The sequence below is a fragment of the Stegostoma tigrinum genome, chromosome 3 (assembly GCF_030684315.1).
Source record: "Stegostoma tigrinum isolate sSteTig4 chromosome 3, sSteTig4.hap1, whole genome shotgun sequence".
In the NCBI taxonomy this organism is placed as follows: Eukaryota; Metazoa; Chordata; class Chondrichthyes; order Orectolobiformes; family Stegostomatidae; genus Stegostoma; species Stegostoma tigrinum.
Genome location: NC_081356.1, coordinates 138,839,745 through 138,865,117, shown reverse-complemented (window position 1 = coordinate 138,865,117; position 25,373 = coordinate 138,839,745). Strand labels below are relative to the sequence as shown.

General features: G+C 43.4%; 1 protein-coding gene across 4 annotated transcripts in view; it reads left to right on the top strand.

Annotated features, from left to right (window-relative positions):
* LOC125450882 (nipped-B-like protein) overlaps nucleotides 1-25,373 on the top strand; it is a 510,140-nt gene that overhangs the window by 133,747 nt on the left and 351,020 nt on the right. For all 4 annotated transcript variants that reach the window (XM_059644995.1, XM_059644996.1, XM_059644997.1 and 1 more), the window contains one exon: nucleotides 11,182-11,275. In XM_059644995.1, the coding sequence (XP_059500978.1) occupies nucleotides 11,182-11,275 (94 nt within the window). The remainder of the gene's footprint in view (nucleotides 1-11,181; nucleotides 11,276-25,373) is intronic.

The window sequence follows — 25,373 nt, the reverse complement described above, 5'->3', positions numbered from 1 at the left end:
ATAGGAACAAACTGTTCCCACAAGTAAAACAATCAGGAACATGATGGCACAGATGTGAAAAGACTTGCAAAACAAGCAAACATGAGATGAGGGAAAACTGTTTCAAAAAGCGAGCGAATGCCATCTGGAAAGCACTGTTTGGAAGTGTGGTCGACGAAGGTTCAATCAAGACATTCGAGGGCTTTGGATGAATATTTAAATATTCATCATGTCCACAGTCACAGAGGAAAGGCTGATGATTGGCTCAGAATAAGAATGCTCAGACAACCAGTGCTGCCATGACAGGCTGTATGGCCTCCTTTGCACTGTAACAATTCTGATTCTGTAAATGGTCACCCAATTCATAATGCATGCTGATAGTGGTGGACAGCTGGTGCTATTTGTTGAGCATGCTTCTTAATGTGTCCTGTGTCACCTGGTGAACAGCAGACAAAAATTGGGATCCACATTTCTGTGTAATTTCAGATCTGGTCCCAATTTTAGCGAATCTGAAAGTAGGGGTGTTTTAGCGATAGGAGCTCTGCAAATCAGTTTTCAGCTTCTTTGACTACACCCAGCCACTGTTCTGTGATCAAAATTGCCCAGTTTCAGCTTATAGGCCAAACTGTCACTTTTCCCACTGTTCAGGAGTTACACGAAGCTAAGGGCCAATGATCAATATTGACTTTGTTGATTCCTGAGCAAAGGAAGCTGGAAGGCAGGTTAACATATTCAGAATGGGGGTCGAACTGGATCCAGAAATTCTTTTGGTGAAATAAGGATGATAAATAGATACCAAGGCTGATGCTGCATTGAGCTGGAATGCTGAGGGTGCACTGCTGTGTCAAGGGGTCACTACTAGGAGAACACTGCTTTCCTGGTTCTCCGTTATTATTTTCCCAACCACATTTTCATAGGAGAAGATAGTCTGTTTTCACTTCAGCCCATCTTTTCTGTCTTGTACACTTTTACTGTCAGTAAGAATTTGTATTGCTTGCTAGTTTACCTTCTCAGATTATTTTCTGTCCCTTTATTTTCAGGCCATCTTTTGCTTTTCTTTGTATTACAAAAAAATTTAAATTAAGTTTATTTATCTTTCTCATCCGAGCCCATCTTTGGCTTTTAGAAACTCAGTCCTGTGGTTTACTGCAAATCTTTGCCATATTGTGTGTTTTTTCTTTAAATTCAATACTATCCTTGACTGACTTGGTTGACTTTTGTTTTAATATTCATTCATGGGATGAGGGCATTGCTGGCAGCATTTATTGCCCATCCCTCATTGTCCAGAGGGCAATTAAGAGTCAGCCATATTGCTGTTGGTCTGGAATCACATGTAGGCCAGATCAGGTAAGAATGGCAGCTTCCTTCCATAAAAGGTCATTAGTGAACCAAATGGGTTTTTCCAAAAATCAGCAGTGGCTTTATGGTCATTATTAGACTCTTAATTTCAGATATTTACTTGGATTCAAATTCCACCATCTGCTGTGGCAGGATTTGAACCTGGGATCCCAGAATGATATCTTGGTCTTTGGATTAACAGTTCAGTGATAATACCACTAGGCCGTTGCCTCCCCTGTCTGTCTGTGCACTTTCTAGAGCCCTTCTTCCTCTCAATATATCTTTGCTGTGAGTTATGAACTATTTTCTTAAACATCTGACATTGTTCCTCAACTAGTGGTGTACCGCAAGGGTTGGTGTTGGGCCCATTGCTGTTTGTCATTTTTATAAATGACATGGATGTGGGTACAGAAGGATCGGTTAGTAAATTTGCAGACGACACTAAGGTCGGTGGAGTTATGGATAGTGACGAAGGATGCTGTAGGTTGCAGAGAGACATAGATAAGCTGCAGAGCTGGGCTGAGAAGTGGCAAATGGAGTTTAATGCAGGCAAGTGTGAGGTGATGCACTTTGGTAGGAGTAACTGGAAGGCAAAGTACTGGACTAATGGTAAGATTCTTAGCAGTGTAGATGAGCAGAGCGATCTCGGTGTCCATGTACACAGATCCTTGAAAGTTGCCACCCAGGTTGACAGGGCTGTTAAGAAGGCATAGTGTTTTAGCTTTTATTAATAGAGGGATCGAGCTCTGGAACCAAGAGGTTATGGTGAAGCTGTACAAAACTCTGGTGCGGCCGCACTTGGAGTATTGCATACAGTTCTGGTCACCGCATTTTAAGAAGGATGTGGAAGCTTTGGAAACGGTGCAGAGGAGATTTACTAGGATGTTGCCTGATATGGAGGGAAGGTCTTATGAGGAAAGGCTGAGGGACTTGAGGCTGTTTTCATTAGAGAGAAGGTTGAGAGGTGACTTAATTGAAACATATGAGAGAATCAGAGGGTTAGATAGGGTGGATAGGGAGAGCCTTTTTCCTAGGATGGTGACGGCGAGCATGCATGGCATAGCTTTAAATTGAGGGGTGAAAGATATAGGAGAGATGTCAGAGGTAGTTTCTTTACTCAGCGAGTAGTAAGGGAATGGAACGCTTCGCCTGCAACGGTAGTAGATTCGCCAACTTTAGGTACATTTAAGTTGCCACTGGACGAGCATATGGGCGTACATGGAATAGTGTAGGTTAGATGGGCTTGAGATCGGTATGACAGGTCAGCACAACATCGAGGGCCGAAGGGCCTGTGCTGTGCTGTTATGTTCTATGTTCTATCTTTTATGCTAATATGGTTCTCAGTCTGCTCTAACAACCTCAGCTCTTAGCACTGTATAATTTTCCTTATTTAAGTTTAACAGTTCTTTCCAATCCAAGTTTCTCACTGTCTCAAACTGAAGATTAAATGTTGTCTTATGGTCATTTTTTCCAGGGGATCTTTCCCTGAGGTCCTCTTATTAATCCTTCCTCATTATACCTGACCAGATCCAAAATAATTGATCAATTTGGAATCACACAAAATCGTTTCAGGAAACTACCCTGAAAACACTCAATTCTTTTTTCATTGGAGAAGAGGAGGAGGAGTGGGGACCTAATTGAGGTATACAAGATAATGAGAGGCATAGATAGAGTTGATAGCCAGAGACTATTTCCCAGGGCAGAAATGGCTAACACAAGGGGTCATAGTTTTAAGCTGGTTGGAGGAAAGTATAGAGGGGATGTCAGAGGCGGGTTCTTTACACAGAGTTGTGAGAGCATGGAATGCGTTGCCAGCAGCAGTTGTGGAAGCAAGGTCATTGGGGACATTTAAGAGACTGCTGGACATGCATATGGTCACAGAAATTTGAGGGTGCTTACATGAGGATCAATGGTCGGCACAACATTGTGGGCAGAAGGGCCAGTTCTGTGCTGTACTGTTCTATGTTCTATGTTCTTCCTCATGGCTACCATCACCAATTAAATTTTCTAAATCTGCATGAAGATAGAAGATACCCATGCCTTTCTGTAAGAAGGCAATGAGTGGTGGTTGATGGAAAATATTCAGCCTGGAGTCAGATCACTAGTGCTGTGCCTCAAGGATGTTTTTTGCGACCACTGCTTGTCATTTTTATAAATGATTTGGACACAGGCATAGGCAGATGGGTTAGTAAGTTTTCAGATGACACTAAAGTCGGTAGAGTGGTGGACAGTGTAGAAGAATGTCGCAGGTTGCAGGGAGACTTGGATAAACTGCAGAATTGGGCTGAAAGGTGGCAAATGGAGTTTAATACAGATAAATGTGAGGTGATTCACTTTGGGAGGAATAATGGTTCGGCAGAATACAGGGTCAATGGAAAGATTCTTGGTAGTGTGGATGTGCAGAGGGATCTTGGTGTCCGTGTACATAGATCCTTGAAAGTTGCCACCCAGGTTGATAGTGCTGTTAAGAAGGCTTACGGTGTGTTAAGTTTTATTGGTAGAGGGATTGAGTTCCGGAGCCGTGATATCATGCTGCAACTGTACAAAACGCTAGTGCGGTCTCATTTGGAATATTGCGAGCAGTTCTGGTTGCCCCATTACAGGAAGGATATGGGAGCATTGGAAAAGGTGCAGAGGAGATTTACCAGGATGTTGCCTGGTCTGGAGTGAAGGTCATATGAAGAAAGGCTGAGGGACTTGGATCTGTTCTCATTGGAGAGAAGGAGGCTGAGGGAATTAAATAGAGACATACAAGATGATCAGAAGATTAGATAGGGTGGACAGTGAGTGTCTTTTTCTGAGGATGATGACTTCAGCTTGTACCGGGGGCATAGCTACAAATTGAGGGGTGATGGATTTAAGACAGATGTCAGAGGCAGGTTCTTTACTCAGAGAGTGGTAAGGGCGTGGAATGCCCTGCCTGCAATGAACTCAGCCACATTAGGGGCATTTAAACAGTCCTTGGATAATCATATGGATGATGATGGGATAGTGTAGGGGGAGGGGCTTCGATTAGTTCACAGGTTGGCGCAACATTGAGGGCTGAAGGGCCTGTTCTGCACTGTACTATTCTATGTTCTGTGCCTTATTTACATGCCTTAGTTATGTCATGGTTTACCATCCGCCTGACAGTGTCTGCTGTTAAGAGCTGCTATAGACTACTCCACCCAGTTCCACCATGTCCTTGTTACTGCTTGCCTCCACCCATGTTAGTTCTCAAGTCCAAATAAACCACACCCCTGGCTTCCCCTCATCAACTGAGTTATGCCCCCAGAAAGTTACTGCACGTTTGTCAGGTGCTACTTCCCCTTTATAAATCTATACTGACTGTCTGATCCTGTCACTGTTCGCCATGTGCTCTGCCTTTGCACCTTTAGAATGAACTGTAACATTTTTCCCACTACTGATGTCAAGCTAACTTGGTCTATAATTTGCTGTGTTCTTTCTGTCTCTCAAATAGATGGGTCACCTTAGTTAACTCCAGTCTGTTTTAACCGTTGGAATCTGCCATATTTTGGATGATGACTTAATGAATGTGCTATTTCTAGGGCCACTTTAAGTACTTTATGATGAAGCTTATCAGGCCCTGGGGATTCATCTGTCTTCAGTTCCGTCAGTTCCTTCAATTCTCAACACCTCCCCCCGCCAATCCCCCAAGTGCTATTTTCCTCATACTAGGTTATTTCACTGCCCTTTTTGAATTATGCCCTGAGTTTCCTCTTAATTTTTGGGATGTTATTTGTGTCTTTTGTGAAGATAGAAGTAATGCAATTAATTGCTCTACCATCTCTTTGTTTCCCATTGTAAGTTCCTTGTTTCTGATTGTAGGTGACCTATATTTGTCTTTACTAATCCTTTTTCTTTTGACATAGCTATGGAAGCTCTTATCATCTTGTATGTTCCCTTCAAGCTTATGTTCATACTCTATTTTTCTCCTTTGAATTGGTCACTTTATCTTGCTTTGCTCTCTAAACTGTTTGCGGTTTTCAGGTCTGTTGATTCGCAGGTCAACTTGTACACCTTTCCTTTAATTTAATTCTGCCCCTAATTTCCTGTTAGGCTTGGCCTGGCCAAACTTCCCCTTTCATTTGTATGCCAGTATGGTATGAATGACCTTTGCAGTTCATCCACGTACTCTTTAAAAGTTTGCCATTGCATGTCTACCATCATTCCGTTAAGTTACAATTCCCAATTGATCGTAGCCGACTTGTGCCTCATACAGTCATAATTTCCTTTGTTCAGGATTCTATTCTCAGAAACAAATTCCCTTTCGTTGTGGTCTCTTTACCCTTAAAGTCCACAAGTAGATTATTAACTATTCCTTCCTCTTTACCTTTTGGGCTGGAAACGTCAGCCTTCCCACTCCTCTGCTGCTTGGCCTGCTGTGTTCATCCAGCTCTACACCTTGTTATCTCTGTAGTTTTTTGTTGTTCCCTTTGCTTTCCAGCCTTCAGATTTCTGCCTCTACTTTGCCTGTAAGGCAAATAGTGCTGGCCTGGCCTTGCAGAATTGTGGAATTGCTTCCTGGTCACCATGCAAGGTGGCCTTGGCTCCTTTGGTCCTGAGACTGTCCTGAAATACTTACAAGTATTTCATTAGGACTTTACTCTAGCGGCTATTTTCTAATTGAAGAATGTTGAGCCAATCTAGGTGAATCCTTCTCAACCAGTTTCACTTCATCAAACTTGGGCCTGAGCCTTTTACTACAATCAATACCTGAACCAGCTATTTCTCATAAGTGACCAGAACCAAAGTTGGACCCTTAATCTGTGACGGTTCTCAGTCTAGCCGAGGCCTTGTGAAAACTCAAGGGATGGAGTCCTGAGCAAATTTTGTCAAAGGTTGGTTCTGTGTTTGCTGATACTGCAGGCCTCCTCGGTGGTAACCTCCATTAGAACTGGGTGACTATTTAACTAGACTTTTATCTTGGTTCTGATTGGTTATTGCTATGCAATTTAACTGCCCCAACAAGATGTAAGTGGACTTTCCAAGGTATGCACTCTCCTGGATACTAGCCCAGGTCTAATGGGACTCTCTCTTGCTGTCCTAAGTCTGCGTACTGGCAGCAACTTACAATGGCTTGCCAGCCTGATTCTGAACAAAATTTTAACTATTGGCTTAGGCTTGACATTGTTTTGGGCTTTGTTGTGGACTGATCTCTGTTCAGGGTATGTCCTGAGTGAGGTTGTGCAATTGCCTTCATTCAGTGGTGTTCTCCAAACTCAATCAGTTTGGCGAGGGTGTCTACTTCCATTGGAATACCCTGAAACTCATGTTCCACTTGCGGCATATTCCAATGGTAAAACCAGTTGTAGTGCCTGTTTGAAACCCACTTGAGCTTCAGCTAGTAGGTGCTTTTGTATGGTTGTACCCTTAATCCCACATACCAAATAGTGTCTCAGCACCTCGTTAAAGGTTAAACCAAAGTCATATACTTCTATCAGTTGTCTTAACATCATCAGAATCCCATTACAGATTCCCCACTTCTTGAATTGCTGCCTAAAATCAACATCTCAGAGTTAGGAGGCTGGATATCATAATATTTCTTAACTAAATCTATCGAGTCTTGAAAGGTTTTAATATCTGGTGCCTCAGGAAATGTCAGGCTCTTAATAACTGAAAACACTGTGGGTTCACAACTGTCTGGTGAATTACCCATTGGTTTTCATTTGCCCCAATGTTATTTGCTTGGGGGGGGGGGGGGATAAAAAAGCATTCTTTCCACATAATGCACCCAGTCTAGGTCGAATGAGTCAAGCTTCGCAAATAATGGCACAGTGCCAGAAATGCTTAGTGCAATTCAAAAGACGACTGTTGCGAGCTAATTTTTTAAGAAGTGTGCTTTTCTTTTGTCGCCACTGAAATAACTCCACAGGGACCATTATCCTGTCACCAAGTCACCTGTTATTTACTTGTGGAGTGTGGAGAATGAGGGCTCATTTTCTTGAGAATTAGTGTCAGAATGTTCAGGTGTGTTAGGAAGCCCTTCTGCAGACATGGTGTTGAGATTTCGAACTCCCTTCCACAAATAGTTAATGTTAGATCGGTTGTTAGTTTTGAATCTGAGATTCCTAAACAGAAATATTAAGGTATATGGGCCAACAGCAGATACATGGAGTTAGGCCACAGACCAGACACAGTTTAATTGAAATGTAGAACAGGCTTGAGGTGGTGAATGGTCTACGCTGGCTCCAATGTTCATATTCTTGGTTCCCCATGCAGCAATGTTCCTGTAATCCCCACTGTATGTTAGCCGCTTAGGTCCATTTAAATAGCTAATTCATTAATTTTATTGCAGTTACTGTGAGCATTAAGGCACGAGGCTTGAGCATTCGTGGTCCTTTTCACTGTGGCCCTGCTTGACTCTGGGCCTTAAATTCTCTGCTTATCACCTTTCCCATTTCCCATTATGTCTTTTATTTTAGTCCATATTATAGATTGGAGGTAGTTACTTGAGAGTAAATCCACGTCTGACTTGTGGGGATTATTTTAAAGGCCAATTGATGAGATTTCAGGACCAGCATATTCTCATGAGAATGTAAGGCTGGCAACTTTCAGGAACCCTGGGCAATGAGATATTTACACATAAAATGAAACATATGTAAGGTTTAGGAAACAGAAATCGGACAAGGCCCTTGAAGAATATAAAGGAAGTAGGAAAGAACTTAGAAACAGAATTAGGAGAGCTAAAATGTGCCATGAAATGTCCTTGGCAGATAGAGTTATGGAGAATTGCAAAGCATATTAAATGTATATTAGGAGCAAGAGGCATGGTAGAGAAAGGTAGGGTCCACTTGAGAAAAATGAGGGAAGGTATGCATGGAGCCAGAGGAAGAGGACATTCCTTAGTATTTTGCATTGGTATTCATCAAGGAGAAGGAAAAGGGATGAGGGTAAACTTAGGGAGGGCTTTGTTGATATTCTAGGTTATGTCCGTATTAAAGATGATGTGGCGTTGGGCATCTTGAAAACATTTGGGGTTTATAAGTCCCCAGAGCCCGACTGCATCAATTCCATGATACTAAGGGAGATAAAGGAGGCAAGTCATGGGCTTTGATAGACCTCTTATCCTCTTCAGTCAAAAGTAAGGTCCTGGAAAACTGAAGAATACCCAATCTTGTTCCTTTGCTTAAGAACAGCAATGCGAGTAATCCAGGAAATGATAGGCAAGTCAGCCGTACCTCAGATGTAGGGAAATTATTGGAGAAGATTCTTAGGAATAGGATTCACTTGTGTTCGGAAAATAATAAACTTTTTAGGGATAATTGCATGGTAGTGTGTTGGGGAATGTCTTGTCGCTCTCAAATTTGAGTTTTTTGAGGACATGACAAAGATGATGGAGGGTAGTGTGGTTGATGTTGATATTATGGGACTTTAGTAAGGCATTTGATCAGGCCCCTTATGGTAGGCTGGTCCAGAAAATGAAATCACGTGGAATCCACTGAGTTGGTAAGTTGGCTTGGTCATACAAATAGTGTGTGGTTACGGAGAGATGTTTTTCTAATTGGAGGTCTGTGACCAGAGGGGTTCTGTAATGATCAGTGCTGGGACCTTGTTTATAATATGTTATTTATATATAAAGGATTTAAATGAAAATGAGTGGTCTGATTAGTAAGTTTTCAGAAAGCGTGAAAATTGGAGTTGTGGACAATGAGAAGGGTTATCAAGGGATGCATCAATATAAAGATCAGTTAGAAAATTGCATGGAGAAATGGTGGGTGAATCTGGAAAAGTGAGGTGCTACATTTTCAGAGGTCAAACGCAAGAGGAAAGTATACAGAAGATGGCAGGACCCTTAGGATCGTTGACAGACAGAGATCTTGCGGTGTTAATCCATGGCTCCCATCAAATAACAACACAGGTGGATAGGGTAGTAAAGGTGCATAGCCTGTTTACCCAAGTGATGCAGCTGGATAAAACTTTAGTTAGGCCACATTTAGTATATTGTGTGCAGTTCTGGTCACCACACTAAGGGAAGGGTGTGGAAACTTTGGGGAGAGTACAAAAGTGGTTTCCCAGGATGCTGCCTGGATTGCGGTGTAGTCACCATAAAGACAGGTTGACAAAATTTGGAATACAAGGTGTCGAGATGGATGAACACAGCAGGCCAAGCAGCATCAGGGGAGCAGGAAAGGATTGTTTTCACAAGGATGATGAAGGTTCAGGGACGACCTGATAGAAATACATAAAATGATGAGAGCATGGAGGGGGTGGATGGTCAGAATCTTTGCCCCGTGGAAACAGTTCCAAAATCTAAGGGGCCTCGGTTTAAAGCAGATGTAGAAGGCAAGTATTTTATGTAGAGTCTGGTAGGTACCAGGAATGTGCTGCCAGGAGAGCTGGTAGAAGCAGATAAGACATAGGAGCAGAAATTAGGCCATTTGACCCATTGAGTCTGATCTGCCATTTAATCATGGCTGATAAGTTCCTAAACCCTATTCTCCTGCTTTCTCTCCATAACCCTTGGTCCCCTTGATAATCAAGAACCCATCTATCTTTGTCTTAAATGTGCTAAATGACCTGGCCTCCACAACCCTATGTAGCAGTGAATTCCATAGATTCACCACTCTTGCTGAAGAAGTTTTTTCTTATCTCTGTTCTTAAAGCTCTTCCCCTTACTCTAAGGCTGTGCCCTCTGGTCCTAGTCTCTGCTACCAATGGAAGCTTTTTCCCAGCATCCAATCTATCCAGGCCATTCAGAATTCTGTAAGCTTCAATTAGATTCCCCTCTCATCCTTCTGAACTCCATTGAGTATAGTCCCAGAGTCCTCAAGTGTTCCGCATATGTTAAAGTTTCCATTCCTGGGACCATTCTCATGAACCTCTTCTGAACCTGCTCCAGAGTCAGTACATCCATCCTGAGATATGGGGCCCAAAACTGCATACAATACTCCAAATGTGGCCTGACCAGAGCCTTATAAAGCCTTGGTAGTAAATCTCTGCTTTTATATTGAAATCCTCTCAAAGTAAATGCCAACATTGCATTTGCCTTCCTGACTACTGACTCAACAAGTTTACCTTGAGAGAAAAATAGTATCAGAGATAATGGGAACTGCAGATGCTGGAGATTCCAAGATAATAAAATGTGAGGCTGGATGAACACAGCAGGCCAAGCAGCATCTCAGGAGCACAAAAGCTGACGTTTCGGGCCTAGACCCTAGGTCTAGGTCCGAAACGTCAGCTTTTGTGCTCCTGAGATGCTGCTTGGCCTGCTGTGTTCATCCAGCCTCACATTTTATTACCTTGAGAGAATCCTGGTCTAGAGCTCCCTAGTCTGTTTGCACTTCAGACTTCTGAATTTTCACCCCATTTAGAAAGTAGCCTATGCTTTCATTCTTACTAAAGTGCATGACCTCACGCTTTCCCACAATGTTCTCAACCTGCCACTTCTTTAAGTCCCCTCTCCTAACCTGTCCAAATCCTTCTGCAGCCTTTCCACCTCAATACTACCTGTCCCTCCACCTATCTTTGTATTGTCTGCAAACTTAGCCAGAATGCCCACAGTTCCTTCATCTTGATCATTTTATGTATAAAGTGAAAAGTAAGGGCTCACTCCTGAGCTGTACTGCTCAATGTTCCCTGTAAACTGAATCTCCCATTGCCGTTGCATTTTAAAGTCGTCTTGACGAACTTGAAAATATATCCCCAGGATAACATTTTTGGTTCCGCCCAGGCTCAACCCACCCAAATTGTTAATTCCCAATGCCCCAGAACTGGGCCCAGTGTCCCAAGAATATGACACCCTCCTCCTTGTGCATCTTAGTACTCCAAAAGGTATGCATGGAGTACTGTTCCCTACCCGGTAAATTTTTCTGGTTATGTGGTATAAATGTGTTAAGTTAATGTATTTTTTTTTAATTGTAGGATGGCGATTCTTCGTTGAGAAATGCTGCTTCCTTCCCTTTAAGGTCGCCACAAGCAGTGTGCTCTCCTGCAAGCAGTGATGGTACTCCAAAAGGTATGCTTAAGTTACATATTCTGAACCTATCCTGAATGCTGTGAGTAGTGAGTGGATACTTGAATCTGGTTATAAAGCAGCAATTTAATTGAAGAACTTGAAGACATGAGCAACAAAGAAAATATTTCATTGGTTGCAAGTTATTGGGTGATGAGATGCAGGAGCAAAAAGAGGCTGTTGAGCCTATAAGGTCCATACTGAACATCCAAAGAGCATCCCACCCAAACCCAACACCCTGTCATATGCCTCCATAACCCTTCATTTACCAAGGCTGATCCACCTAACCTGCACATCTTTGGACACTATGTTCAATTTAGCATGGCCAGCCCACCTAACCCGCTCATCTTTTGACTGCGGAAAGAAACCGGAGCACCTGGAGGAAACTTGTACACGTGGAGGAGGGGGTGTGGTAGTGGCATCATGCAACCTCGACACAGTCACCCGAGGCTGGAATCAAACCTGGGTCCCTGGTGCTGTGAGGCAGCAGTGCTAACCACTGAGCCACTGCTGCTCATGGAGTCTGCACTGTTTTTTTTGATACGTTTCTCAATCCCATTCTTCTGCTTTCTCCCCATAACCCTTAATCCCTTACCAATCAAGAACCTATCTGTCTCTACCTCTGCCTTAAATACACTCAATGACTTGGCTTTGACAGCCCTCAGGAGCAGAGAGTTCCACATATTCAGCACCCTCTGGCTGAAATAATTCCTCCTCATCTCAGTTTTAAATGGTCGTCCGGCTCAAAATTCCAAATGCGGTTTGACCAGAGCCTTCTACAGCCTGCTGTTGTACTCTAGCACTTTTGAAATAAATACAAACATTTAATTCGTATTCCTAACTGCCAACTGTATGCTCACCTTAAATGGATCCTAAAATACAACTCCCCAAGTGCTGTTGTTCTTCAGATTTCCAAACCTTTCCTCATTTGGAAAATAGTCTGTACTCTGATCTTCCAAACAAAGTGCATAACCTCACACTTTCCCACGTTATATTTCATTTGCCACTTTGCCCTCTATCCTAGCCTGTCCAAGTCCTTCAGCCTTCTCACTTCCTCAACACTACCTGCCCTGATAATCTGGCAGTTATAACATATAATGTGTATTTTTTTGACATTTCTTTTGGCCCATTAACAGTTTTTGTATTTTATGTATGGTAATTATAATGGTTGTATTCAGAAACTATGAAAGTTGGTGTGGTGCTAAATAGTAATGAGGATAGCCTTCGATTCCAGGAGGATTTAGATGGTCTGGTCAGAAAGGCTGATCAGTGACAAACGGAATTCAATCCAGATAAGTATGAGCTGATGCACTCAGGCAGGGCAAATAAGGCAAGGGAATACATGATGTACAGTAGGACCCTGGGAAGCACTGAGGATCAAAGGGACCTTGGTGTGCATATATACAAGCCCCTTAAGGAAGTGGTTTCCTCTCCCAGTCCAAAGATGTGTAGGCCAGGTGGATTGGCCATGCTAAATTGCCCATAGTGTTCAGGAGTGTGTGGGTTATAGGTGGATAGGTCTGGGTGGGATGCTGCCAGTGGCGGTGTGGACTTGTTGGGCCGAAGGGCCTGTTTCTGCACTACAGAGAATCTAATCTAATCTAATAAAGTGAGTAAGAAGGGATGTAGACACTTGTCTTTATTAGCACATGCTGGAGCTAAATAAAATGTTGGTTTGGTCTAAAAGTTGAATATTGTGGGCAGCTCTGCAACCCAATTTATAGGAGGAATGTGATTGTATTGCAGACTGTGTAGGTATTTTACCATGATGTTGCCTGGACTGGAGAGTTTTAGTAATGGAGAGATTGGAGAGACTTGGGGTTATTTTCCTTGGAGCAGAGTAAGTTAAAGGGCTGCAGGATTGAGATGTATAAAATTGAAGGACAGGGGCATGAGCATGATAGGCAAGAAACATTTCCCCTTGGAGGGACCAGTAACCTAAGAACTAGGGGCAGAAGTAGGCAATTCAGCCCTTTGAGCTTGTTCAGCTGTTCTGCAATCGTGACTGATCGCAACTTGGCCTTAACTCGCTCTTTCTACCTAATCTATATGACCCTTCAACCCATTGCTAATTAAAAATTTGTCTACTTCCTGCTTGACACTACTCAATGTCCCAGCATCCACTGCACTCCACGGATTCACAATCCTCTTGAGAGAAGGTAATTCCTCCTCATCTCTGTTTTAAATCTGCTACTTATCCTAAAGCTAAGACCTCTTGTTCTAGATCAATCTATCCTCTGTCTCCTTTTTTAGTCACTTTCAAGAACTTCTATATGTAAGTTAGATCTCACCTTGCTCCTCTAAACTCGAGACTATTGGCCTAAACTGCTCAATCTCTCTGATTCTGGCCCACTGTCTATTCCATCAAGAAACACCAAACTAAATTAATCTGCACTTGGCTCATTGAATCTGCTCCACTACTCGGTCATAATTGATAGCTTCCTCTATTTTATTCTCATGCCTTCACCCCATAACCTTTGTTCTCCTCTTATCTCTCTTTATCTTAAATCGCTTAATGGCGTGGCCTGTACAGCCTTCTGAGACAATAAGTTCCACAGATTCACCACCCTCTGTCTGAAATAAATTCTTCATTTCTAAAGGGTCATCCCTTCGCTTTGAGGCTGTCCCCTCTGGTCTGTAGCCAGCTGCAATCAGATGTTTTGAGTCCTCGACCAAATACTGCTTGAATGTTCTGAGAATACCTGCCTCCACCACCCTTGGTGGGGGAAAAAAAAACTCCTCTAAACTACTTACTCCTCATTTTAACCTTGTGCTGTCTGGTCTTGCACTCCTGCCGTAAAGAAAAGATTTTCCATGACCTGTCCTGTCTGTGTGTCTCAATTTTCTTGTAATCCCCAAACCATCTCTTCTCCAAGGCAAATGAACTCTATCTAGACTGTCTCTCCTCACAACTGAAACTTTTTGTCGCAGACAAGGTCCTGGTAGATCTCCCTTACACGCTCCGCACTGCAATCCTGTTGTCCTAATAGTGTTCCACCCTGAACTCCACAAAATAGTCATTCTGTGACCTAACCGATGCTTTATAAAGTTGCAACAAGATTTCTTTGCTCCTATATTTAATGCCCTGCCTAATGAAGGTGAGCATCCTGAATGCCTTCACCACCCTGTCTATCTAACACCTTTAGGGATCTATGAGGCATTTGGGCACATAAACGGGCAAGGAATAGAAGATATGGATCATGTGCAGGCAGATGGGTTTAGTTTGGAATCTAGTCATGGTTGGTAAAGTCAAGGTTCTGTTCCTGTGCTGTACTGGTCTATGTTCTGCTGACTGAGGAGTCTAATTTAAGATCTTTGCTCCATTATTACATGCTCTTGATCCAGGGTAAAGCTTGCTTTTAAATATGTTTTGGATTTGTTTAGAGTATTATAGTTTATTAATACATGGAAACTACTTAGATGATGAGCTATAATTGTAATTGGTTTAAGTGAATTTGTCTTGAGATAGCATGAGATTTTATTTCACATAAATGTTCACAAAGATGATTGCTATTCTTTGTTGAGGATCTTTGCTGCATCATGTTGGTAAAACTTATTTTGCTTGAAGTAGTGCATTGCTAGCTGAGCAATTAATTTCCAAAAGTTACCTTTGTATTCTAAGTTGAATGAAACCATTGCACTGAGCCCTAGAAGAATGTTCCCTCTGAGTTGCATGGCTGCCCAGCAGTCCAGAATTTGCTGTGCAGTGAATGAGCAAGAAGGTGCCCACTTAAGATGTGTTGTGTGTGTGTGTGTGTGTGTGTGTGTGTGTGTGTGTGTGTGTGTGTCAGTCTTACAAGGTCTGGCGAGTGCAGAGTGTGCAAAATGGACCATATACAGTGGTATGAAACCACTAAAAATATGTTGCTGTTAAGCCAAAAAGTGATTTTGCCATTATCCAGAGTAATAATGAGTGTACAGTTACAACTCTGGTATCTACCTGATCATGTGAAAAATTGCCCAAGTATGTCCTGTACACACAAAGCAGGACAAATCCAACCCAACCAATTACCACCCCATCAGTCTCCTCTCGATCATCAGTGGAGTGATGGAAGGTGTTAGTAACAGAGCTGTCAAGCAGCACCTGCTCAGAAGTAACCTGCTCAGCGACGCCCAGTTTGGGCTTTGCCAGGGCTGCTCAGTTCCTGACCTCATTACAGCCTCGGCACAAACTTGGACAAAAGAGCTGAATTCCAGAGATGGGGTGAGAGTGACAGCTGTTGATATCAAGGCTACGTTCGACTGAGTGTGGCATCAAGGACCCCTGGAAAAACTGGAATCAGTGGTTATCAGGGGACAAACTCTCCCGGTGGTTGGAGTCATATCTGACACATAGGAAGATGGTCGTGGTTGTGGGAGGTCAGTCATCCCAGCACTGGGTCATCTCTGCAGGAGTTCCTCAGAGTAGTGCCCTAGGCCGAACCATCTTCAACTGCTTCATCAATCGCCTTCCCTCCATCGTAAGGTCAGATTTGGGGTTGTTCGATGATTGCACAATGCCCAGCACCATTCGTGACTCGTCATACTGAAACAGTCCATGTTTACATACAGCAAGATGTGGACAGTCTCCAGGCTTCGGCTGACAAGTGGCACACAAATGCCAGGCTGTGACCATCACCAATAAAAGACAATCTAACCACCGTCCTTAGACATTTAATGGTGTTACCATCACTGAATACCCCACTATCAACATCCTGGGGGTTACCGTTGACCAGAAAGTCAACTGGACTCACCACATAAACACAGTGGCTACAAGAGCAGGCCAGAAGCTAGAAATACTGCGGCAAGTAACTCACCTGACTCTTCAAAGCCTGTCCACCATCTACAAGGCACAAGTCAGGAGTGTAATGGAATACTCACCACTTGCCTGGATGAGTTCAGCCCCAACAACACTCAGGAAGCTTGATGCTATCCAGGACAAAGCCCGTTTGATTGGCATTCACTCCCTCCACCACCGACGCTCAATAGCAGCAATGTATACTATCTACAAGATGCATTGCAGAAATTCACCAAATATCCTCAGACAGCATCTTCCAAACCCACGACCACTTCCATCTAGAAGGACAAGGGCAGCAGATATATGAGAACACCGTCACCTCTAAGTCCCCCTCCAAGCCACTCACCATCCTGACTTGGACATGTATCACCGTTCCTTCACTGTGGCTGAGTCAGAAACAGGGAATTCCCTCCCTAATAGCAGGAGGACTGCAGCGGTTCAAAAAAGCAGCTCTCCACAACCTTCTCAAGGGCAACTAGGAATGGGTAAGAAATGCTGGCCAGCCAGCGATACCTACACCCCACAAATGAATTTAAAAAAAAAAAACAGGTCTGTTTGCTGTACTCCCAGATCCTATTGGATATCCCTTAGACTTTTCAATCATTTCTGCAGGAGGCCCCCAGAGTAGTGTCCTAGGCCCAACCATCTTCAGCTATTTCATTAATGAAGTGAAGTCCATTTCACCTGATGAAGGAGGAGTGCTCCAAAAGCTTGTGATTTCAAATAAACCTGTTGGACTGTAACCTGGTGTCATGTGACTTCTAATTTTGTCTACCCCAGGCCAGCGCCAGCATTGCACATCTAAATGATGCATAGCAAGAATTTACCAAGGTCCTTTTGGCAGCACTTTGTGACGTCTACCATCTAGAAGGACAATGGCAGCAGTTGCACAGAAGCACTACCACCCGCACGTTCCCCTCAAAGCCACTTGCCATCTGACTCGGAAATATATCACTGTTTCTGCAGTGTAGCTGAGTAAAACTCCTGGATCTCCCTCTTTAACAATACCGTAGGTGTTCCTGCACACCATGGACTGCAGCAGTTTGGGAAGGCAGCTCAGGGTCATCACTTGCTTGAGCAATTAGTGATACAAAATAATTTCTGGCATAGCTAGTGATGCCCACATATGTGCAAAGAGCTGTAATGGGCATTTGTTTCTTCAAGCCTTCTCCAACATTGTGGGATCATGACTGATCTGAGAGTAACCTGAAATGTGCATTTTGGCTTGCTTTAATTAAGCTTTCACCCCCTTTGCTTAGATTCTATCTCTGCTTTAAAAAGATTCAAAGACTTTCTTCCTGAAAAGGTGTGCTGAAGCACAGTTCCAAAGACTATAGACCCTCAAAACATTTTTCCCTCATCTCTGAATTAAAGAGGCTGCCTTGATTTTGTTTTTAAAAAGTCTTGATTTGTCCTTGAGTGCAAACCCCACTACAGCTTGGATATTACAATAACTTTGTCTCTTGCTCTTCTGAACTGCAACGGATTCTAACCTAGCCTGCCCAACGTTTTCTCATAAGACAACTCACTCATTCCAGGTACTAGTCTGGTAAGTCTGCTCTGAACTGCTTCCAGTGCATTTACATAAACCATTATTTAAGGTGACCAATACTATAAACTGTACTCCAGACTGAGGAGTCTCTGATCCCCAGTGCTTCCTAGGGCCCTACCATTCAACATGTATTCCCTTGCCTTGTTTTTCCTGCCCAAGTGCATCATTACCCCCTACCTACTCATCTCACCAATTTTTGTATCATCCTGTGAACTTATTGATCAACCCTCTTATAATCAAGAGCATGCAAGGAGTTATTGCTGACAAGCTAAATTCCAGAGGCCTTGACACAGAGGTCGTATTTAATCTGTGTGTGGGGGAAATTGTGCCTTATGAATTTGATTTGAGTTTTTTGAAGGGGTGACAAAGAAAGTGGATGAAAGCAGTGGATGTTATCTACTTGGACTTTAGCGAGGCCTTTGAAAAGGTACAGCATAACGGGTTGTTGAGTAAAGTTTAAATCTCATGGGATCCAGGGAGATTGAGCTGATTGGATGCAAAATTAGCTTGAAAGTAGATAAGGTGGTGGCATGGGGTTGTTTTTTGAGTGGAGGCCTATAACCAAGTGCGCCACAAGGATTGATGTTGTGTCCATTGTTGTTCGTCATTTTATGTAAATGATTTGGATGAGAATTTAGGAGGTATGGATAGTAAACTTGTCGATGATGCCAAGATCGATGTTATAGTGGACAGTGAATAAGGTTTCCTCTAAATGCAGTGAAACCTTGATCAACTGGGTTAATGTGCTGAGGAATGGCAAATGGAATTTAGATGAATGCAAGGTGTTGCATTTAGGTAGGTCAAACCGGGCAGGACTTACATGATCAATGGTAGGGTGCTGGGAAATGTTATAGGACAGAGATCTATGGGTACAGGTTCATAGCTCCTTGAAAGTGGAGTCACAGGTAAACAAGGTGGGAAGAAGGCTTTCAGCGTGCTTGCTTTCTTCAGTTAGGGCACTGAGTATAGGAATTGGGATATCTTGTTGCAGGTGTACAAGACATTTGTGAGGCCACATTTGGAGTATTGCATGCAGTTCTCGTTGCTCTACTATAGAAAGGATATTATGAAGCTAGAAAGAGTGCAGAGAAGATTTACTAGGTTGCTTCGTGGACTGGAAGGACTGAGTTATAAGGTGAAGCTGGATAGGCTGGGATATTTTTACTCTGGAGTGCAGGAGACTGAGGGATGACCTTAGAGGTCTGGAAGTCATGAGAGGCATAGACAAGGTAGACAGCTGACAGTAGGGGAGCCTAAAACCAGAGAGCATAGAGAAGGAAGAGATAGAGAAGGATCCAGCAGAGCAGTATTTTGTTTTCATCCAGAGGGTGTTGAGTGCTGGAATGGGCTGCCAGAGTGAGTGGTGGAGGTGAGTATTTTGATTGGCGCAGGTTTGGAGGGCCAAAGGGCCTGTTTCCTGTGCTATAGGTTTCTTTGTTCTTTGTCGATTTAAGAACTGGTGGGGATCAATTTTGAGAGTGATTGAATGTTTTCATTTTAGTGTTGAGAATATAGGTCTGGGAGGCAGATGATTTGGCTGTGTGTCATAACACTGGAATTATTTTCCACCAAGGGCTGTTGTGGCTTAGTCATGGAATGGGAGCGTCACTAGCTGAGTTACGTATTTTACTAATCCTAAATAAGAAGAACAAAGAAAATTACAGCACAGGTACAGGCCCTTCGGCCCTCCAAGCCTGCGCCGATCTAGATCCTCCCTCTAAACCTGTCATCTATTTTCTAAGGGTCTGTATCCTTTTGCTCCCTGCCCTTCCACGTACCTGTCCAGATACATGTTAAAAGACACTACTTTGTGTGCGTCCATCATCTCCGCTGGCAACGCATTCCAGACACCCACCACCCTCTGCATAAAGAACTTTCCACGCATATCTCCCTTAAACTTTCTTCTTCTCACTTTGAACTCATGACCCCTAGTAATTGAGTCCCCTACTCTGGGGGGGAAAAAGCTTCTTGCTATCCACCTTGTCTATACTCATAGAACATAGAACATTACAGCACAGTACAGGCCCTTCGGCCCTCGATGTTGTGCTGACCTGTCATACCAATCTGAAGCCCACCTAACTACACTATTCCACGTACATCCATATGCTTACCCAGTGACGACTTAAATGTACCTAAAGTTGGCGAATCTACTACCGTTGCAGGCAAAGCATTCCATTCCTTACTACTCTCAGTAAAGAAACCACCTCTGACATCTGTCCTATATCTTTCACCCCTCAATTTAAAGCTATGCCCCCCTCATGCTCGCCATCACCATCCTAGGAAAAAGGCTCTCCCTATCCACCCTATCTAACCCTCTGATTATTTTATATGTTTCAATTAAACCACCTCTCAACCTTCTTCTAACAAAAACAGCCTCAAGTCCCTCAGCCTTTCCTCATAAGACCTTCCCTCCATATCAGGCAACATCCTAGTAAATCTCCTCTGCACCCCTTCCAAAGCTTTCACATCCTTCTTATAATGCGGTGACCAGAACTGTATGCAATACTCCAAGTGTGGCCGCACCAGAGTTTTGTACAGCTGCAGCATAACATGATTTTGTAGACCTCAATCAGGTCCCCCCTCCATCTCCGTCTTTCTAATGAAAATAATCCTAATCTACTCATCCTTTCTTCATAGCTAGCGCCCTCCATACCAGGCAACATCCTGGTGAACCTCAGTTTATATGCAGAAAATAGGGAGGCTGGGGTAGGCAGTAAACGATTGGATCGAGCCCAAAGAGAGAGAGAGACAGTTGGGCAGACAAAGGAGTTGCTAATGATCAGGCTGGGAGGGTGAGTAGTTAATGGGGACTGTTAGTGGCTAACAACAAGGGGTGTGTAATGGCAGATGATGTGGTATCAGGGCCTGGTGTGTGGGGTACGGGTCTGGGACATGGACAGCTTACAAACTATTGAACTCAATATTGAGGTCCAAGCAGAAAATGAGGTGTTGTTCCTCCAGCTTGCGTTGGGCTTCACTGGAACACTGTAGAAAGCCAGAGACAGATGTTGACCAGGGAGCAGGGTGGTGCATTGAAGTGGCAGGCAACAGGTAGTTCAGGGATTAAAACTAGGACAGTTGACATAGCTTTAAACTCAGAGGTGAGATATATAGGGTTTAAGTGAAGGGAGAAGTAGTACTTGAGAGAAGAGGGGTCAAGGCAAAAGAACAATGTGGGTAACAATGTAGGTATAGCAATGTGGGTAAGAATGGACTAGCTCAGAAAGGAGCAGAGTTTAACAATCATGCACCAGAAAATAAAGTCACTGTAGGAAATGGGCAAATGAAAGACATTAGAGATTATTTATTTGAATGCACACAGCATCTTTGGACTGCGGGAGGAAACTGGAGCACCCGGAGGAAACCCACGCAGACACTGGGAGAATGTGCAAACTCCTCACAGCCACCTGAGGCTGGAATCGAACCCTGGTCCCTGGCACTGAGAGGCTGCAGTGCTAACCACTGACCCACCGTGCCGCCTCTTCTTATAAATTAGAGATCAAAAGGCTGCACCAATGGTGAAGATGTATTGAACAAACCCAAGATGCTGTTAAATCTTTAATCAGTTAGAAGGTTTAATTGATTAATATGTATATGTGAATCCCTGAATTTCTTTCAAGTAACAGTCCTGAGAGAACTGAAGGTTTTATCAGTGTCAAGAAGAGGTGACATTTTAGGTCAGGCAGTGCATGTTAGGTGTGAGGCCTTGTTTAGAATCCGTTTGTTTTGATTTAGAGTTAGGCTCGTTTTTATTTTTAAAGTAGAAATTTATAAAACGCCATTGCCTATAAATTGTGTGCTTTTTGAACAAAATGCTGTACCTGCAAATGCAGATTCACCCCATAGATTTGTGTGTGTGTGTGTGCGCGCACACATGTGCTGGTTAAGGTCGGGGGGAGGGGGCAGGGGATGGTAGAAAGTTGACTTACCTGCTCCTCTGATGCTGCCTGACCTGCTGTGCTCCTCCAGCTCCATATTTTTTCGACTGACTTCCAGCATCTGCAGTCCTTACTATCTCTCAGGTTAAAGGTATTGAGCTCAATATTAAGTCCAGAAGATGAGCTGTTCCTGGTAAGATGATGAGAATGGATAAGGATCGTTGTCTGCCATTTCAGGCAACTCCAGAATGCCACCATTAAATATTACCTTGCCTCGCGCTCCCCCATCTGCATTTTGCAGAATATCCCCACCATCCCCAAATTTAAGGCACCTTCCCACATAACTGTAGAAGGTGCAATACCTGCCCCTTCACCTCCCTGCTTAACATCCAAGGGCCTTTCCAGATGGAGCAATATTTCACCTGTACCATCTCTAATCTCGTGTTTTGCATTTGCTGCACCCAATTTGACCTGCTGTACAGTGGAGAAACCAAAACGCAGGGTGACTGCTTTGTGGGACATCTCTGGCCAGCACACATACAGGAGCCATGACCTTCCTGTAGCCAGTCATTTTAAGTGTCCTGCTCACATGCCCAAATGTCTGTCCTTAGCATGCTGAAGCGTTCCAGTGAATCACAACATAAACTAGAGGAACAACATCTCATCTTCAGACTTGGCACTTTATCAACTATTTGGACTTAATATTGAGTTCAACACCTTTAGGCTGTGAACCATTCCTTCCCTTTCCTTTAGCTTGTTATCATGCCCTCTCCTCCCTCCCTTGCCAGTTACTGTCCTTTTCAAGCCTGGCAGGAAACACATCATTGTTCTACCGATCTCACATTCCGATCACTTAATCTGAATGACCAACATCTCCACCAGCACCCTACACCCACGAGCCAACAACCCACACCCCCAACTGTATCATAAATGCTGTCCCGTCTTGAGTTCACTTCAGCTCTGAAGAGTCATCTAGATTTGAAAAATTAGCTTGCTGTCTGACCTGTGCTGTGATCTCCAGCATTTGTTTTCAGTACAGATTCCAGCATCTGCAGTAATATTTTCCTGTAATTATATTGCCATTTCTTAACATTGCTGGGTTAAAGTCTTGGAATTGGACCTCTAGCACCCCCCCTCAAAAAAAACAGCATTGTGTGCTTGCACATGGACTGCAGTGCTTCAAGAAAGCAGCTCAGCACCACTTTCTCAAGAGAAATGAGGGATGGGAAATAGATGCTGGCCCAACCAGCCACATCCATTTCTCATAAGTGATTAACTTAAAAAAGCACCTTGTGTTTGTGTGTTCTGTATATTGTGTATAGTTTTAACTTTCCAATATTTTCTGTATTTTTACCCATTTGATGGTTTTATTTGTTTCTGTCTTGCATTTCCTGCCCTGTCTGCCTACATAGTCTGGTTCCCTGTATATAATCTTGACTAGCAATGTGGCCATCTCCCTAAATGTGCCTTTTGTAGATATTGATTTTTCTTCCTTGTGATATGACTGTCACTATCAAAGTCTGCATTAATTTGCCATTTCGCTCCCCTAGTGGTGATTGACCTGAAACCAGCAGAACCTTTTTTGTGTTAGATATGACTCCAGTGAGTAGAGCAAGCTCTATGCCCATCCATTGATTCCCATTGACTTCATTTTTGCTGGAGGTGCTTGATGTTGCCTTCTGAAATACTGCCTTGATGTCAGTGGCAATTGCACTCGGCTGTGTGGTGTGCAATTACTGCAGCATATGGGAATGTGAAATGAATTGTAGTTGTAGACAACCACATATGCAGTATGTCTCTGCAGTTTGTGATATTTGGCTCAGTTGTTCAGCTGGAATCGTTGAGTTGCAGACATTGCAAGACATCAATGAAGTGGAGAATGAAAGGGATATTTTATTCAGGGAGACAATCATGTAGCTTAGATGAGGTGGATCTTTGCTGTTCCTGATCAGTGTTCAAAGCCTGTAGAAAATAAGATGCTTTCCCAAAGTTTGCATTGGAATTTGCTGGAACACTCAAGTTGGCTGAGTAGATTTGTGAGCATGAGTGTAAGATGGTATATTGAAATGACAAGTGACCAGAAGATAATTGTTACTCTTGTAGACACAATAGGTGTTTTGAAGTGTTCACCCAATGTGTATTTGCTGCCTCATAAGTATGAAAGAGGCCACAATGTGAGCACTAAATTTCTGCTTCAGCACATTGAAGCTTTCAGGACTCAACGTTGGTTGGATAGATTTGCACAGTTAAGGATCTATTTTCACCGATTCTACTTATATTACTTCTGTTACTCTTAGCTCTCCCTTTGCCTTTCGGTCTGGGGCCCCTTTTTCCATCTGATCAATTACTCCTGCTCACCCATTTGTAAACTGCTGCTTTCCAGTGCCTTTCATTTTTAAAATAAATCATTTTGGACTCAAAACATTAACTCTGTTTCTTTCTCCACAGATGTTGCCAGACCTGCTGAGTTTCTCCAGCATTTAATGATTTTTACTTCAGATCTCCAGTGTCTGTCGTCTGTGCTTAGTTTTAATGTACTGGTAATATGACTTGAAATCACACCATGGCAGAGGGTAAAATTTTAATTCCATTAAAAAAGTCTGGAATAAAAAGCTAATCTAAATGCGATGTTGTAACCATTATTGATTGTTGTAAAAATCCATCTGATTCCCTGTTGCCTTCTATGGAAATGTGCCTTCTGATCCTGATGACCAAAGGTCACGGTCTAAGATGCAGGGTAGACCACTTAGGATTGCCTTCACCCAAAGGGTGGTGAATATCTGGAATTCTCTGCCATAGAAAGCAGTGAGACCAAAATATTGAATGTTTTCAGAAGGTAATGGATATAGCTCTTGTGGCTAAAGGGATGAAAGTATGGACAGAAAGTGCAAACAGGATACTAAGTTGGATGGTCGACCGTAATCCTGTTGAATGGCAGAGTGGACTGGAATGACCAAAAAACTAACTTCTATTCCTGTTATCTATCCTTAAATGATCTGACAAATATTTGACTCCAGACCTGTAGCAATATGTTTCACTCTTAACTGCCCTTTGGGCAATTAGGGGTGGGCAATAAATACTGACATAACTAATGCCCATGGGTGAAAAAGTTATTTAAAAAAAAGTTTGAACACAACTCTGTATATAGAGTGCCCACAGACAGTAACAGCTAGCCCAGAATCCCAATCTAAGATTGGATATGTGATAGCGGGTTTTGAGAAGATTTGTAGCTCGGGTTGAGGTTCTGGATGTGAGTTTGCTTGCTGAGCTGGAAGGTTCGTTTTCAGACGTTTCGTCACCATTCTAGGTAACATCATCAGTGAGCCTCCGACGAAGCACTGGTGTTGTGTCCCGCTTTCTATTTAAATAGAAAGCGGGACATAGCAGCGCTTCGACGGAGGCTCACTGATGTTACCTAGTATGGTGACGAAACGTCTGAAAACGAACCTTCCAGCTCAGCGAGCAAACTCACATCCAGATTGGATATGTGATTGGAGATAATGGGAACTGCAGATGCTGGAGAATCCAAGATAACACAGTGTGAAGCTGGATGAACACAGCAGGCCAAGCAGCATCTCAGGAGCACAAAAGCTGACGTTTCGGGCCTAGACCCTTCCTCAGAGAGGGGGATGGGGAGAGAGTTCTGAAATAAATAGGGAGAGAGGGGGACGCAGACCAAAGATGGATGGAGGAGAAGATAGGTGGAGTGGAGAGTATAGGTGGGGAGGGGATAGGTCAGTCCGGGGAGGACGGACAGGTCGAGGAGGCAGGATGAGGTTAGTAGCTGGGAGACAAAGGTGTGGCTTGAGGTGGGAGGAGGGAGTAGGTGAGGGGACGAACAGGTCAGGGAGGCGAGGACGAACTGGGCTGGTTTTGGGATGCAATGGGGGACGG